Source organism: Phocoena phocoena, chromosome 1 (genome assembly GCF_963924675.1).
Source record: "Phocoena phocoena chromosome 1, mPhoPho1.1, whole genome shotgun sequence".
Lineage (NCBI taxonomy): Eukaryota > Metazoa > Chordata > Mammalia > Artiodactyla > Phocoenidae > Phocoena > Phocoena phocoena.
The window spans coordinates 117,229,153-117,247,221 of record NC_089219.1 but is presented as its reverse complement, the minus strand read 5'-3'; the positions used below and the strand labels follow the sequence as shown (position 1 = coordinate 117,247,221).

The following is an 18,069-nucleotide window of genomic DNA, read 5'->3' as shown; positions in this document are numbered from 1 at the left end:
AAAACCAGTCGTCAAGCATCTTGCAGGCCAAAGCGGTAGGCTCCCTGCTAAAGGACAAAAGCAGATCTCAGCAGCAGGGAGAGCAGTCAGGATTTCCTTTCATTCCCCAGCTCCAGAACAGAGCATCCTCCATTTCCCCTTCCCTCCTGAACTAGTATAGTTGTACATGTGCCTTGGGTCTTAGCCTGCTGACCCTAAGCCTGCTCACCCTCTATTAACAGCCACCAATGAGAACCACAAGCCACAGGAGGAAGCAGCTTTTATTGATCAGTTATCTCCAGAAACCAAAAAGACTATGTACCCACTTTCAGTCACCCCCTATCCCTCCAGGACCTCACACTGCTCCACCTGGACAAGGGATATAAATTGCCTTTTGGTTTTTCAAGGCCCTAGTCTTTCTTCTTCCTGTGTAGCCCAACTTAGAAATTCAGCAGCAATACCGTTGTTTTTTTCAGCAGTGTTTGCTGCAACTGTTGATACTTAGTAACAATTACTGGTGAAGGGGTGTTGGGGGAAGTGGTTAGATGAGTAAAAAGAATGATGCACAGGAAAACAGGAACGTAGCCTATGGAAGGTCCCTCTGTCCTGCCTCAGTGGATTGATCCTTCATTGGCTGCATTTCTCTTTATGCTGAATCACTCCCTTCTGAATCAGATCGGGGATTTCCACTGCCAGCCACGGACCCAGCTGCAATACAAGGGAGACCCTGTGAGATTACTACCACCCAATCAATGCCTCTTATTCCATCAGAAGCTCCTTCCTAGAGATATTCTAGGAGAACACACCCAAAGGAAAACACTGTTATTCCTTGTTTACTCTCAGTTACTTTTCTTATACCACTCAGGACCTAACCCCTTCTCCCCTTATATACCAAATACTCCAAACTTACCCCCAGAGCCATGAGATGAGCTAGTCCAAACTTAGGCACATTCCTGGCCCACAAAGGCTTAAAGTGATCAGTCAGGCATATTTTGCCACCCCTATGAGAGGGACAAGATGATCAGAAGGTGTTGACATGCAAGGTATACCATAAAGCACAGCAGGCTCTTGAGAGCACAGGAAGACTACTGGTGATCGGAAATGAGAACAAGGTCAGCTAAGTGCTTTGCCCAGGCTTGGCAGAGGGAGACCTGGAGTCTCTCTAGGCCTGCAGACTCTGGGAAAACTCCTGCCTCAGAGAGTTCTTCCCCAAGGCCTTCTTTGACCTTTTCCCATCTCCTATTCAGTCCTACCTGTACATCTTTGCTGTTTTTCCATCCAGTTCAGGGACTGCGATTTCTGGAGCGGTAGTGGGATATGTGATAGGAATCTGGAAGAATTATAAAGCTTTAATAAAACAGAATCAGAATAGAAAGGAACTAATCTAATCAGATATACACATTTCTTGGTTGAACTGAAATGTTCTATAAACTCATCAAGCAGCAGTCACACATCAGGATTCTGGACATGGAGATGAATAACTATAACCTATGCTTGTTTCAAACCTCAGCTTTTCCCTCCCATTTAAAAAGTTATCTTTGGTCCCTCCTGGTTAGCTTGTTAACAGTCACCTAATCCCTCCTGTTCTACTAACCTCCATAATTCCCACTCCATCATACTCACGTCAAACTCGATGTCAAACTCATATTTGAGGAGGTCATGGATGTACCAGCATTTTCCAAACCACCTGTAACACAGACCAAACCTCAGTGCAATTTTCCCATTCTTCTAATACTCAGATGACATCTTCTTGGCTTAGGTCACCAGCCTCGGAGACTCGTGGGTTGGGAATTGGGGAACTCTGGAGTTGTGGGAGTGGAGACCAGAAAGGGGCAGGAAAGGCCTAGCAGTGGGCTCTGGGACATCAAAATGCTCAAGCTATGTGGCATCCCCACCCTCACACCTCCCAAGAGGGTCTGCCTACCGAGTCCCTTCCTTGTTGGACTCCAGTCGGAACCAATCATTGTCTGCATTCTTGTTGTTCTCCACGTACTAAAAGTAGAGAATGAGGTCTTTGAGGGGAGTGTTGAGGTCAAGGGCAGTCCCCCTTCCCTCAAAAGAAAAGTGTGTGATTACTTCCTCTCTTAAGCACCCATATGCTGATGACTTTTAAATCTTTATCTTTAATCTAGAGCTTTTCTCAAAGCTTCAACTTCATTATCCAACTGTGTATTGAAATTTCTACCTTCATTCCACAGGTACCTCAAACTAGGCAGTCCGTTTCCCTCTAGTCTTTCAGACTTGTTTCTCCACTGCACCAACCTCAGTTGGCAGTATTAGCATTCAGTCACCCAAGCCAAAGACCTGGGAATCATCCTTGACCCTCCTTCTCCTTTACTCTACAAACCAATCTTTTACAACGTCCTGCTGATTTTACCTTCTGAATATTCTTTAAATCTACCTCTCCTCTCTATCTTCACCATAACTCCCGAGTTTAGAGATCATCATCTTTCTTTTGCCTAGATTAATGACAGCCTCCTAACTTCAATCTTATCTCTGTCAATTCTATTTTCCTCTCTACTGCCAGTGACTGATCTAAACCCAAATCTCATCGTGTTACTCCTCCGCTTAACATCCTTTAAAGGTATCCCAATGCCTCCAAGATAAAATTCAAGTGCTCAAATCTATTTGTCAAGCCTTATCTACCACTCCCTGCCACACTTTGATGCTTTAACAACTCTGATCTACTTGTGTTTCTTCATATATGTCATGGTGTTTCTAGCTTCTATGACTGCTCATGCTGTTCCTTTTGCCTTCAATGTTCTTCTCTTACCTTCATGTTTTATCAGGCCAACTTATGTTCACCCTTTAAGCCTCAGCTCAAGCATTGCCTCTTCTAGGAAACCTTCCCTGACCAGACCCAAGCTGGATTTCGGTATCTCACCTCCTGCTTCAAAACATCTTAGCAATTTCTCAGACTCCTTCTCCCTGTTTCTCCACATAATGTATTATCATGATATGTTTCTGTCCACCTCCGTAGGCTCAATTTTATTCGGCTTTGGATGCCCTTCCTAGGTACTTGGTGTACAATAAATGTTTTTTAGTGAATGAATACATGCATCAGGAAAGCTGCTAGCCTTTGAAACAAGAGACCACCGCAAGAAAGTCAAATTTTCTTCTCCTTCCACAGAAGGGAGATTAGCTCAGAAGATGGCTCGTTCCTAACCCTGAGCTCAGCTCCTTGTCTCTCTGCAACTAATATCTACCTGAATTTTTAGCTCTAACGTGGATTCCTCCCTCAGGATAAGTGAAAGAGGGAGCGGAGAGACGCGGACCGGGACTTAGGGCTCCAGGAATTCCTTTTGACCACCTCCCCTACATCCAGGAGAGCAATCACCTGGGGCCAGGAGGACACGTCATTCTCCGGGGCGGCATATCCCCCAAATAACTGCTGCTTTCAGTCAGAAAGTCTGGCGCCACCGTGGCTCCTAACCTGAATCTCTTGGGAGGCACCTCCGCCCCACCGCGCTTCCCTAAGTCCCCCAGCCCCGCAGTCATCCAATATCTATGAATTCGTAAAGTTAAACTTTAAAACCGGAAGCGGCTTCCACACGGAGCCTATTTCTAAGGACACCAGATTACCCGCAACCCTTTTGCGACGCGGTTGGCAGTAGAAGCACAACTGACCCGGATAAGAGACTGATATTCCTCCTTGAGTCTCTGCACCCACAACTCCCGATCTCGAGGTCCGGCATTGGTCTTCAGCACCGGGATCTCAGACACGACACGCCGAGTGGCCTCATCCGCCATCTTGGACCAGGGCGCAAGAGAAACACGGAAGTGGTATTACCTGCAGTTTACATTCAGGGCGCCTCCATCTTTACTACTGGACGATGGGGAGTTGGGCTGCCTTGAAACTTCTTTGAATACGATCTTTATTTTATAGTAACGAAGAGAAATTTGTCACCTGATCACTTGCTTATGGGTGCAACGAGAAGAAAAGAATGGAAACGGATGTCTCTGTCCTGAATATAATTAAACCGCCGATTGCTCAAAGGGTGACTTCCGCTCATGCTCAGAGACGTAATCTCAGAAAACGCTTCCGGACACTTGAAGAGTTGTTACAATTTCAGGCAGTTCTAGGCGCTGTTGCGGACGCTGTCATCCTAAAACGCGCGATTCACATGTTTCGGCTTCGAATAAACTTCTTTAACTTATTGTAGTTCAGCTGAGATAGCGGGGGGCCAATGCAGTGATCCATTAGGACGGTAGTAAACTCCTGAGAATTGTTGGGACCGTGGAGAATCAAAGTATATACAATCTCAGCCCTGAACCGTTAACACAATTGAATTAGAAAATTCTTAATAAATGCCAAAGGAGTTTAGAGGTCACGGGAAGACTTGCCTTAGTGTAGCTTAGGCATTTGGGTCTGGAATGAACTCATCTAGGAAGGAATCATGTCTCTTATCTCTAGTGCATGGCACACAGTAGGTACCCAGTAATCCTTTTGAGAAATTTGTATCTTCCAGTTGATTTTTAAACCTAAGCACATTATTTTTGGCCTTAACTTACATATCTGTTGCAGTGTTAATCGTTCCAACCCATGGCAGTAATTTTGGATCAAATCCCATTAATCATCAAATTCTATAGTCTATCTACAACTTTAATTTCTAATGGCTGAAAACTCCAGTACAGTGTTGAGATGAGACAACCTTGTCTTGTTCTGATTTTAGAGGGGAGAGCATTGTCTCTTCCTTAAGTATGATGTTACCTGTAGGCTTTTCGTGGATGCCCTTTATCAAGTCAAGGAAGTTCCCTTCTCTTCCTAGCGTTGAAGGTTTTTATCATGAATGGATATGGATTTTTTTTCCCCAAACGCTTTTTCTTTATTCACTGAGATGATGATGTGGTTTTTGTCTTTTATTTGCATGCTATATATTTCTTTCTTTGAAATATTGGATATTGGATAAGGGTAAGGCAAAGCTTGTAATATCTCATTAGAGTTCTTTCTCCTAGAGAAATAAAGATTTATTCCATTTAGGGTGTAGGCTCTGTGGTGTGGTAGAGTGCAGAGATTCGGAATGAGGCTTGCAATTTAATTGTCATAAGACTTTAGAGACGGGGGAGAGAGATGGGGAAACGTAGGTCAAAGGATACGAACTCTCAGTTATAAAAAGAATAAATTCTGAGGATTTAATGTACAGCATGGTGACTATAATTAATAAAATGGTATCGTATGTTTGAAAGTTGCTGAGAGTAGATCTTAAGCATTCTTAACCACACGTGTAAACTATGTGAAGTGATGGATGTGGATATTGATCTTGGTAATCATTCATATATATATATATATATATATATATATATATAAAACTATCGCATGTGTATGATTTATATGTATATCAAACCATCACTTTATACAATTATATTTGTCAACTATTCCTCAGTAAAACTGCGGGGGGGAAAAGACTTTGGAGAGTTACTCTGTGAACTGCATTTTCTCCCCTATAAAAGGAGGATAGTAATGCTTATAGGGTGATTTTAACTATATATGCAGTGTCTCTTCATTCAGTCACATAATAGATTTTCAGAATGAAATTCACATTAAATATATGGCAGGGCTTCCCTGGTGGCTAAGTGGTTAAGAATCCGCCTGCCAATGCAGGGGACACGGGTTCAAGCCCTGGTCCGGGAAGATCCCACATGCCGCGGAGCAACTAAGCCCGTGAGCCACAACTATTGAGCCCATGCGCCACAACTACTGAGCCTGCGCTCTAGAGCCCGTGAGCCACAACTACTGAGCCTGCATGCCACAACTACTGAAGCCTTTGTGCCTAGAGCCCGTGCTCCGCAACAAGAGAAGCCACTGCAATGAGATGCCCACGCACTGCAATGAAGAGTAGGCCCTGCTCGCCGCAACTAGAGAAAGCCTGCGCACAGCAACAAAGACCCAATGCAGTCACAAATAAATAAGTAAAAAGAAATATATATATATGTATGTGTATATATATACATAGATATATATATGGCAGTAATTTTCAAACTTTTTGTAATACTGGAGCCAGGTTAACAACAACAACAAAAAATCTCACTTGGAATCTCAAAATATAAAAATGATCAGTGCAGAGCTGCTCTTGTTCAAGTGCAGGCAGAAGACCTCTAGCCTTAGAATACTTCCCCTATGGTAACAACACATCACACTTTATTGTTTAATTGTCTTGAAAGACTGTAAGCTCACAGTAGAGACTGTGTGTCAGTCTTGTTCATACAATAATACTGTAATGCCTGGCACAAAGTAAGTGCTCAATCAATATTTTTAAAATAAAGGAATATCTTGATGAGTTAGGTAAGCATCAGACAAACTGTCACCTTAAATCTGCATCTTACCTTTTTTTTTTTTTGAAAATCACCTTATTAGACCACTTTGTAAAGCAGAGTTCATAATGCACGACAGCTGTCTCTATTGTAAGCATAGTTGCATCTCTGGAGAGAGAAACTTCTTTAGAGAAGTTTCTTTTTAAATTATCAATTTAGCTGATTCTTGCTTTAAGTAATTCTCACAAGAGATCAGAAGCTAAGGTTGAGAAGACTGAAAGAAGAGTGTGTAGGCCTGAGCTTCATCTTTTTTCAAAGGAAGGGCTCATTCATACACAATTCATGTGTTTATGGAGTTCTTACTACATTCAGGCATTGGAAATACAGTAGTGCACAAGGCAGGCAGAGTCCTTGCCCTCATGGAAATTGTCCTAAAACAGCTATAAAAAGGAACCTGACAGAATTGATTGGAAAACTCAATTCTGGGAAACACACTAACGTCAGACCATGGTTTTGATGGGATAGTACTGTTGAGTACATGAGGGAGCCTCTGAAAGTAGTTGAAAATCCCATTGTCAGTCATCATGGAGAAAGGTAGCTCCTGGGACAAAAGGAGAAATAAATATTGTATTAGGGAAATAAACCTTGGATTAGGAAATGAATTAAAAATATTCCTCCTTCTGGTCTTTAAGGGGTTAGTCTGGACTCTGATATTCTGGAATATTACTCAGAATGGTGAGGGAAATACTGGTTCTCCTACAGGGAGGGAGACACCCTATAGAGCAGGCGTCCCCAAGCCCCTGGGGCTGTGGACCTGTACCGGTCCGCAGCCTGTTAGGAACCGGGCCGCACAGCAGGAGATGAGCAGCGAGTGAGCAAAGCTTCATCTGCCGCTCCCCGTCGCTCACACTACCGCCTGCACCCCTCCGCACCCCTCCCCACCCCACCCCGCACCGGTCCGTAGAAAAATCGTCTTCCATGAAACCGGTCCCTGGTGCCAAAAAGTGTGGGGACTGCTGCTATAGAGGATCAGTGTAGATGAGTGGCCACTTTTGTAAAATTTTCTCCTTTGTTATTGCCTTTAATTATTCTGGAGACTTCAGCAAAGAATTCTTGTAAACTGTAACCTGATCTCTGTTATTACGTGGGGAATTAGTTTCACACTTAGAGAACTTGGTAAAGTGAATGATAAAAACTAACATTTATACAATGCTTACTGTGTGCTAGGCACTGTCCTAAACGTTTTTAAAAATTAGATCCTTGGGCTTCCCTGGTGGCGCAGTGGTTGAGAGTCCGCCTGCTGATGCAGGGGACACGGGTTCGTGTCCCGTTCCGCGAAGATCCCACATGACGTGGAGCGGCTAGGCCCGTGAGCCATGGCCGCTGAGCCTGCGCGTCCGTAGCCTGTGCTCCGCAACGGGAGAGGCCACAACAGTGAGAGGCCCGCGTACCGCAAAAAAAAAAAAAAAAAAAAAAAAAATTAGATCCTTTAATTCTGGCAACAACCTTAAGATAATTACTTTCATTAGCCTCATTTACATTTGAGGAAACTGAGGAACAGTCAGGTTCAATGAAAGAAAGCCCTATATCACACAGACACTAAATGGCAGGATTGGAATTCAAGCCCAAGCACAGTCTGGCTCTAGAAATCACATCCTTAACCAGCTTTCTACCATTTCCAGGCCAATGTGAAATTAGCACCAGTGATCTGAGGGGATGGAGGTGGTGGCAGGGGCTATTCACGGCCCTAAAAGGGAAGACAGCTATCAGTAATGAACCAGTGTTTCTGAAAACAGAAAGAGAGACTGCAGGAACAAACAGTAGAGCTGCAGGAACATAAATGAGATAACAAACCCCCTCCCTGGAATGGGCTGATGTGTGCACAGGACCCTCTGACGTGTTGGTATCATCCCTAGAGATTTTGCAACTATGGACTTTAACTGCAACCTACTAGCTAGTAAGATCTTGGCAAGGGTTGGGAGTGTCAGAGGATTTGGTTAACAAAGATGAAAAGACGTATTCTTTGGGGAGGAAAAACTAATAAACGGTCAATTACCATAAAATAAAAAATCTCTATTCTGGAGGTATACAAAGTACTGTCTGAGTAAGTATTCCTGAGAATCAGGTAAGGCTGTTAGTATTTGAACTGGAACTGTTAGGATGAGCACATTGAATGTGCGGGCAAGGAGAGAGCAGGGTTAAGTATGGCATTCTAAGCAGAAAGAAGAACATGTGTAAGGCAGGAAGGCATGAGGGAAAATAGTATTATATTAATGACACAAAATATCTAGATCATTATTTATAACAGAAGAGGGAAGAAAGCTCCTAGAAACTGTTAATGTTAAATTAACTATATGGAATATGCTATAGAGGAATATTTATAAAATAAGTGTAAAATCAGAACACAAAATTGTACATAGATGTGGTTTTAAAATATTTACTTTTGAATAGGTAATACATACACCTGCTCAAAATTCAAAAGATACAAAAGGATATAGAGTGAAACGTTGTCTCCCTCTTATCTCATTCCTTGGCTAGTTCCCTTCCCCAGGGGCCTCTCCCCTCCAACTAGTTTTTTGTATATCCTTCCAGATACAGTCTATGCACTTACCAATATGTACACACATACACATTCTTTTAAAACATTTTATAAAAATCATAGCATACTATTCACATTTCTGCACATTGCTTTTTTCACTGAATAATATATCTTGGAGGCTGTTCTATATTAATACATACAAAACTACCTCATTCTTCCCCCCCCCCTTTCTTCTTTTGTAGATGCATCCCATTGTATGGATCTACCATAATTTATTCAACAAGACCCTCAGGATGTTTATTTAGGTTGTCTTTTGCTATTACAAACAGTGCTGCAGTTAATAGCCTTGCCTACTCATCATTTTGTACATATGTAATAAATACTTAGATATGGAACTGTTGCCTCAAAAGATTTGTGTATTTTAAATTTTGTTAAATATTGCCAATTTGCCTCTAGAAAGATTAAACCAATTTGTATTACTATTAGCAATATATAAAATGACAAGTTTCCCCACCGCTCCCCCTCAAAAAATCAGAGTTGTTTTTGCCAATTTCATGATTGAAATGGAATCTCAAGACAATTTTAATGTCCATTTCTCTTATTATGAGTAAGGCTGAATATCTTTTCATATGTTTAGGATCCATTTGTATTTCCTTTTCTGTAAATTCTTATATCCTTTGCTCCTTTTTAATTGTCATTCATTTTTTCTTACTGATTTGTATGAGTTTAAAAAATATATACATTAAAGAGGTTAGCCGTTTGTGATGAGTTGTAAATATTTTTCCCAGTCATCTGTCTTTGCTTTTGTTCAAAGTATTTTTAACCATGTGGAAAATTTTCATACATGAGGTCAAGTCTACCAGTCTTTTTTGCTTATAACTTCTGGTGTTGAGTCACCACAACAGTTTATATTATTTTAAAAAAATTATCCCATGTTTTCCTGTAGTACTTTTTCTCTTAAAATGAAAATGGCTTTGTTTGTTCTAGCTTATTTAAACAATACGGAAAAATAAAATTAATTCAAAATCCTACCCCAGGAGAAAAAAACTTCTATCATTTTAAGTATACATCCTTCCAGACATCTCTATGTGCACATTTTCTTTCTTCTGCTTTCTTTGGGTTTAATTTACTGTTATATAGGTTCTTTTTTTTAAATTAATTTTTACTGGAGTATAGTTGCTTTGTGTTATATAGGTTCTTGAAATGGATGCAAAGCTTATGAACTGTCAGCTTTTCTTTTTTCCTAATATGTGCACTTAAGACTATACATTTTCCTGTAAGCACAGCTTTAGTTACATCTAAGTTTTGGTATGTAATATTTTTATTATCATTCAGTTCAAATTATTTTCTAACTCCAATTGTGATTTTTTGGGGGGTTACTTAGAAGTAGTGTATTTCATAACTTCTAGTTACTTTTTTGTTACTGATTTGTAGCTTAACTACAAATCAAGAAACACACTTTGTATAATTTTAATACTTTGAAATTTGTTAAAATTTGCCTTATAGCACACTATGGTCAGTTTTTAAAATGTTTCAAGTGTGCTTGAAAATAATTTGTAATTTAAAGTTTTGGAGTACAGTGACTATATATCTGCTTGTTGAATCAAATTTGCTGCTCACGTTATTTTTTATATCCTTACTAATTTTTTTGGGGGGTGTCTACTTGTTCTGAAAGACGTATCCTCTATCAGTGGAAGACAGCAGTATATGAAATCTCCTATTATGATAGTGAATTTGTCTATTTTTTTCCTTGTAGCTCTGTTGCTCTATATAATATGAAGTTAAGGGCATACAAATTTAAAACTTCCTGGTAAATTGGACTTGTTGATATGAAGTGTCCTTGTTTATTTCTAGTAATGCTTTTGCTTTCAAGTCTACTGTATCTGTTATTATATAATTTCCTTTGGGTTTATATTTGCACAGTATATCTTTTCCAATTCTTTTACTTTCAACCTTTTTGAACCATTATGTTTTATTTTTTTAATAAAAATTTTAAAATTAATTAATTTTTGGTTGCATTGGGTCTTCGTTGCTGCATGTGGGCTTTCTCTAGTTGCGGCGAGCGCGGGCTACTCTTCGTTGTGGTGTGCGGGCTTCTCATTGTGGTGGCTTCTCTTGTTGTGGAGCACGTGCTCTAGGTGCGCGAGCTTCAGTAGTTGTGGCACACGGGCTTTGTTGCTCCATGGCATTTGGGATCTTCCCGGACCAGGGCTTGGACCCGTGTCCCCTACATGGGCAGGCGGATTCTTAACTATTGCACCACCAGGGAAGTCCCTGTACCGTTACGTTTTAGATAGTTTCTAGTATTTTATATTAATTACGATTGGCTATTAATACATGTGGAAGTGATTTTAAAGGGTATGTATAATCTTTCCACTGATCTAAGGTGACACCTTTATCAATACAAAATTTCCTCACGTATTTGGGTCTATCCAAGAACATGATATTATTTTCCGTTTGATCAAGTTCTCTTTTATGTGGTTAGCATTTTATTTAATTTATTTATACATTTATTTATTTAGTTTTGCTGCATTGGGTCTTCGTTGCTGCGCATGTGCTACTCTTTGTTGCAGTGCACGGGCTTCTCATTGTGGTGGCTTCTTTTGTTGTGGAGCACGGGGGCTCTAGGCACGTGGGCTTCAGTAGTTGTGGCTCGTGGGCTCTAGAGCACAGTTTCAGTAGTTGTGGCGCACAGGCTTTGTTGCTCCATGGCGTGTGGGATCTTCCTGGCCCAGGGCTCGAACCCGTGTCCCCTGCATTGGCAGGCGGATTCTTAACCATTGCACCACGAGGGAAGCCCGTGGGTAGCATTTTAAAATTTCATTCATACTGGGAATTCCCTGGCTGCCTAGTGGTTAGAGCTCTGTGCTTTCACTGCCAAGGACACAGGTTCAATCCCTGGTCAGGGAACTAAGATCCTGCAAGCCATGCGGCACGGGGAAAAAAAGATTTTTTTTCATTCATACAGATCTTGCCCATTCTTGTTAATTATTCCTAGGTATTTTATCTGACTTGTCACTATTGGGTCTTTTTTTTATTATACCTTTAACTTATTGTTTATATATAAGGGATATTTATTTCTGCATGTTACTTCCCCTCCCAACCACCACTTTACTAAATTCTAGTAATAATTTTAAAGTTGATTCACATGATTATATCTATGTAAATAAGCTATCATCTGCAATAATAATTACATTATTATTTTAGCTATATAAAATGTTTACAAATAGCTAAAGCTTGGAAGAAAACATTAAGAAATGAGGTAAAATGAGTTAGGAAAAGTCTTTTTGTTAGTTATAAGTTCATTAATGATTAGCTAAAATGGTAACAGGATTCTTAGCATTTTAAATGAGTTCAGGGCCTGGACACATGGTATTCTAGAAATGAGAAATATTTGTAAGTGAAATTGTTTTCTGTCTAGGTCATCTGAGGAACACACAATATAGCAAATGTCCACATTTTCAAAGAGGGAAATTCTAGATGGTGAATTCTGGAAACTAAAAAACTAAGATTATTGATTCTTAGTCAAACTGTAGAAGTTATTAAAGAGTATTTTATGAACAGAAAAGAAAGCAGCGATCCCCAGATGCCTACAGTGGTTCATGGCAATGTGATCCAGTCTCCCAAGGTGTCGGCTCTTCCTTGCCTTTGGGCCTTTAGCAGGTATCCTCTCAGCCTGGGATATTCCTCCCTTTTCTTCAAGAAGGCTGGCTCCTTTGGGTCCTTTGGGTCTCAGCTTCCATGTAACCTCCTCAAAGAGAGCTTTCCCTGATCATTCATTTTTCTATCACAGCATTCTGTTCTTTTCCTTCATAGCACCTATCTCAAGTTAAAATGATATATTTGCTATTTTCTTTCCTTAGTGTCAGCCTACCCATGTAAACTATAAACTCCATGAAGACATGGACCATGTCTGCTTTGTTCACCACTCTGTAACCTATCCTATATGCCTATCACAGTACTTGACATTAGTAAATGCCTAACGTATATTTATTAAGTAAATGACTGAATGACTTTCCTTGTCAGTGTTACTAGATTAACAGACTAGAACATCGTAGAGACAGTACATCTTGACTTCAGGAAAACATAACAGTTTCCTGATATGTTCTTTGAAAATGATAGTGAATTTGCTAGAATATAGAATCATTTTTATTTGACTGAACAACCAACCAAAGAGAATTAATTCTCTAATTAGCTGGTGGGGTTGGTAAAACAGGGCTGTTTTTTGTCATGGCCTACCTGTGGGATAACCAATGACTTGGAAAATCATCCCCATGGGGGCAGCAGAGAGCATTAACAAAGAACCTCCTGAATTTCTGAAACCTGGTGAAAATTGTTATATATAAATATTAGGTAACATTTATCCGCTGCTTACAATGCGCTAGGCCCTGTGTTGACACTGCACATATATTATTTAATATAATCATTAAAATAGGGACCTATGACATGGATGTTATTTTATATTTGCCCTTTTTACAGATGAGAAAAAAAGCTCAGAGAAGGAACTTGCCCAAAGTCGTATTAGTGAGGGTCAGAGCTGGCAAATGAAGGGAACAGGCTAAGGAGAATTTTGGACAGCAGATCATTAGGATTCAGTGACTGATTGTGGTCCCTACTCTTCTATTCAGGAGCCAGCAGACACTGGAATTCTAGCTAAGGGCTTACAGCTAGGTTTGAAGTACAACTGAAATTAGGAGCAAGTATGATGCTTGGGTGAAAATGAGTAGCTAGAGCAGCTTGGAGTTAATGGGAAACCAAGACCTAGAGAGGACTGTCAGGTCATCAAGTCACTGTAGGATAAAGTTCAAGAGGAAAGCCCAGGCAGGGACATAGGGATCAGAGTGGGCCTGGAAGAGTCAAGAGGATACTTGTGACAATAGGTTGCTAACAGGGTATAGAATTCCTTAAGGGGATGTCTGGTTTAAAAAGAGTTTAATTCTGGCAGAGCTGGGGAACAGCATGGACTGGGACAAGCAGCCTCAAAAGAGTATTCAGATTAAAAAAGATAAGAGATCTACTATAATTTGAATTGGTAGTACCATTGACTGGGAAAAAAAATATTTAGTAGGGACATAGTAGCTATCTGAAGGGCTGACATTTAGCTCTGATGTGTTGATCCGAGGAAAAAAAATAGGACCAATAAATGGAAGTTACAAAGAAATTTTTCTAAGTACAGAAAAAAAAAAAAGGCGTTTCTAACCACTGAAAATTAGAGTGAATTGAGAATTAAGTGCAGGACATACTGGAAATGGGAGCATGTGAAAGGTAGCTGAAGGATGTCAGTTTAATGATTCTAGTGAAGGAAGAGAGTGTATTGAGAAGCAGAAAAGAATGGGATTCAGAGTCCAGTTGGAGGGGCCCGTCTTTGAAAGCTGGAGGGATGTTATCTCAGCTGAGGCTCCAAGAAAGAGACAGGAACTGATATAAAGGAAGGGACATGAAAGGCGGAGGAACAGGAGAATCCTACATAGGGTTCTCAATCTTCTGAGAGTTTTCTCAAGTTTTTAGTTGAAGGAGAGGGTGGAAAAAGAACATCAGGCAAGAGATGAAGTTTTTGCTTTAATTGCAGAGATGATGTACAGTTTAAGCCAAAGGGGAACAGCTGCTTAGCTACAACTAACAAAAAATCTTAGTGTTTGAAATATTTTTTCTCAGTGCTGGGCATGAGAGTGCCCGTCTCCTTGGTTTAGTTAGTATTTATCCCATTTCACCTCAGGAAATCTGCTCAGCTCTCTTTATTGGCATTATGATCTCTTCAGCACCTATCGTATCTCAAGGCTTCATGTTTTTTGTTTGTCTGTCTTTTGTTTTGGCCACACAGCGTGGCATGCGGGATCTTAGTTCCCTGACCACGGATCAAACCTGTGCCCCCTGCAGTGGAAGCATGGAGTTCTAACCACTGGACTGCCAGGGAATTCCCAAAGGCTTCACGTTTTAAGAGTGAATTTCCAGGGCCCCCCAAACAGAAAACTTTCCTAAAAATGCAGTCATGAATGGACTAACTTAGGAACAGCTGGCCAGGCAACTGTCCCAATGTCTGGAATTTGTAAAATTTAGTTAAGGTTTGGCCCCAGGGAAAAGGATTAGGTCCTTCCAGTCCTATAAAGGAAGAGGGCTTACTTTGAAGGCCTAATGAAGAAAAATCCCAGTCCTTCCTTTAGCTTTCCATTCTGAGTGAAGAAGGTAATCTATCTTTTCCCCAGAGGCTGCAAAGAGCAGGTAGGACACCATACTATTAGAGAAGGGAGTCCTCAGCATGGACTCTCCTCTCTAATCCTCTAAATGGGGTTGGGTTAAGTTTAGAAGACGGGCTCATGGAAAGGAATTACTACCATGATGTCAAGATTGCTAAGTATCAAACCACTTCCGGATATGGGTAGGGAGAGAACATGATTCTATTTTAAGAAGTAGTGCCTGCATCTGCCTCTTTTGTGGGCTTATGTGGGTGGGGCACATCCCCCTTCCATATATCACAGCTAGCTACCTCTGTCCTGATGACCCGTCCACTAGGAAAAGTTAGGGAGTAATCTGTGAAGAAAATGAGAATATAGGAGAGGCTGTTTACAACAGAACAGAGTTCCAGTATGGGGTGGTGGTGAAGCGGGGGTAGACATTTTTGGCTTTTTCTAATGGATATCTCTTCCCTTCAACTGTGTAAAGTAGAGGTTGTTCATTCTTCTACTCCTGTAGGAAAGGGTGGCAGGGTATCATCCTTCTCTTTGCAATCCACTGCTACTTTCAGATGATTGTGCTCTCATCCTCTTGTAAAAACTCTTCCTTCTTTAAAGCCTATGCCATTTGGCTCTAGTACCCTTTATCCCTCATGCTTACTGAGAACTCCAGTGCCTATTAAATAACCTCTCTGTGCCAACTCTTCCTATCTGGGTGGTTTTAGGAAAATCTATGTGATCATTAGCTAGTTTTTGACCTTCTCAACTCCAACTTATACTCCTACTTTCTTTTTTGTTTTTAATTAATTTATTTTATTATTTTTTGGCTGTGTCAGGTCTTCGTTGCGGCATACGGGATCTTTCATTGCAGTGCGCGTGGGCTTCTCTCTAGTTGCGGCATGCGTGTTTTCTCTCTCTGTAGTTGTGGCGCACAGGCTCTGCAGTTTGCAGCATGAGGGCTCTCTAGTTGAGGCGTGCAAGCTTAGCTGCCCCACAGCATGTGGGAATCTTAGTTCCCCGACTAGGGATCGAGCCCGTGTCTCCTGCGTTGGAAGGTGGATTCTTTACCACTGGACGACCAGGAAAGTCCCTATTCCTACTTTCAATTCCTTAACTTTACCATTTCTGGCAACACAAGTTTTTCTTTCTGGCAGCTTAAGGACCATAGTAAAGAATGGGAGAGGAGGCATTCTTGACTGTGGAAATATTAGTGGTGCCAGAACTGGCTGGTGTTGACTTCAAGACCCACTGAAAGACTGGAACTGGCAACCATGATATATAAGGATGGAACAGCATGGGGGTTGAATTCCACGTGATATTTGGTGATGGTTCAAGATCTGGATTTGACCTTTATGCCAAGTTCCCAGGAAACCTGAGTCTGGAGCTAGCTTTTAACCTTTCTTGTTAGCTGCCTTTCTGGGGACATCTGACACTTTTAATAACTTCCATCCTCTTGAAACACTCTCTTCCTTCTGATTCTGTGACAATTAGGATCCAGTGTTTTTCTTCCTCACTGGTTGTTCCTTTTCAAAGATTCTCCAAGGGCTCTCCTACTTGTGCCTTAAATGTTAGAATTCACCAAGGCACTCTTCTTAGCCCTCTGCTGTTCTCTGGGGAGCTTATCCAAATCTATGGCTTCAGCTACCACTGAAATGTTCATGATCCCGAAATTCTGGCCTATACATCATTGGAGTTTTTAAAAAGCAGCTTTCTATAAAAGTAATATATGTTATGGATACAGTAAAACAAATTCAAACAGTATAGATGAATCTAAAATAAAAAGCATAAGTTTCATCCCTCCCAGGCCCACTCTTCATAGGTAATTTTTTAACGCTTGTGTAAATATGTAAGTATTCTTCTGCACTTGCTTTTTTTCCATTTAATATAATTTTCTCCCATGTGTTAGATTTGTACCTTCAACTGCCATTTGGACATCTCCATCTGGCTGTCCCACAGATATCTAAAACCCCTTCCCTTTCTTTGTAATTCTCCCTTATGCTATACCCTACTGCTAGCCTCTTTCTACCGTCAACACCGTGAAGAAATTGTCTTTACACACTATGCCTTTCCAGTCACGCAATTTACCTCAATGTTGTTTCTACCCCCACTGTATCTCTGAAACAGCTTTCTCCAAAATTACTAAACGACTTACTTGTTGCAAAATCCAATGGACACATTTTAGTCCACATCTTACCTGATCTGTTATGTTTGACACTGACCAGTTTCCTTGATACTTCTCTCCTGGTTTCTTCTTTCCTTTCCTTCTCAATGCCCTCTTTTCCTCTCTCTTCCCTTATGTCATCTCAAATTCCTCTTTCTAGGCCATCTTAGTCACTTCCATGGCTTCAACAACCTTCTATATTCACACGCTAGGGCGCGCCCCCCCCCGCCCCCCGTCTCCCAAACTTTCCTTTTGGACTCCCAACCCACCTTATCTAATATTCTATTGTCTAATGGATATCCCACAGGCACCTAAAGCTCACTCTTCCCCCACCCCAAACAACAATGAAAATGGCATTATTCCCCAGGTGTCCAAGCCAGAACACTGGGAAATACCTTGGATTCCTCCCTCAGCCTCATACCCGTTTCCGATCAATTTTTCCCCATCTGCACTCCCCACTTCTAGAGGACAGACCGCTGTAGTCTCTTACCAGGGTAAGAGCTTCCCAATTGTTCTTGCCTCTAACTTCACGCCCTCCAATTCATTCTCCTCATTGCAACCAGTGATCTTTCTAAAACGCAAATATATTTGTTCACACCTCTGCTAAGACTCTTCAAAACCTATTCATTACCCTTAGGATAAAATAAACTAATTTACAAGGCCTTGCGTAAATAGGCCCCTCCCAACCTCCGGGACTCATCTATTACCTCTCTTTTAACCAAACCAGGCTGCTGGCAGCTCCAGAAGCTACCTAGCCCCCCACCCTCAATTCCCAACAGTCCAGTATTCAGCTCAGGCGACACTTCCTTCAGGAAGTGGGTGCTCAAAAACCAAATGCTCAAAAAGTGAAATCCGAGAGGGCATCTGAGAAGCACTTTCTGTTCCGGACCCAAGTTTACGGAACGTCCGGGTTACCAGGAAGCTCAGAGCAAAGGTCAAACCCAGATCATGAACCTTCCCCCAAGTTC

The 18,069-nt window shown here is 41.2% G+C and overlaps 1 protein-coding gene across 2 annotated transcripts; it reads right to left on the bottom strand.

Moving 5' to 3' along the window:
- Positions 1-242: 242 nt before the first annotated feature.
- Positions 243-17,994, bottom strand: UFC1 (ubiquitin-fold modifier conjugating enzyme 1). 2 transcript variants are annotated; one of them, XM_065883928.1, is made up of 7 exons: positions 17,809-17,994; positions 3,607-3,729; positions 1,904-1,971; positions 1,603-1,666; positions 1,233-1,309; positions 890-980; positions 243-687 (listed from the first exon to the last, which is right to left on the bottom strand). In XM_065883928.1, the coding sequence occupies exons 2-7, from the start codon at positions 3,727-3,729 to the stop codon at positions 607-609; spliced, it is 504 nt and encodes a 167-aa protein (XP_065740000.1). In that variant the 5' UTR covers positions 17,809-17,994; the 3' UTR covers positions 243-606. The 2 variants fall into 2 exon arrangements, with proteins under 2 accessions (XP_065740000.1, XP_065739990.1); XM_065883918.1 differs by lacking the exon at positions 17,809-17,994 and having other exon boundaries at positions 3,607-3,736.
- Between the last annotated feature and the right edge of the window lie 75 nt (positions 17,995-18,069).

Coding starts and splice junctions, on each gene's coding strand:
- UFC1 (XM_065883928.1), bottom strand. CDS start 3,729: ATGGCGGATGAGGCCACTCGGCGTGTCGTGTCTGAGATCCCGGTGCTG. Junction 1,310..1,602: donor AGTTTGACATCGAGTTTGAC/GTGAGTATGATG, acceptor TAATTCTTCCAG/ATTCCTATCACATATCCCAC. Junction 981..1,232: donor AAAACAGCAAAGATGTACAG/GTAGGACTGAAT, acceptor TCCCTCTCATAG/GGGTGGCAAAATATGCCTGA.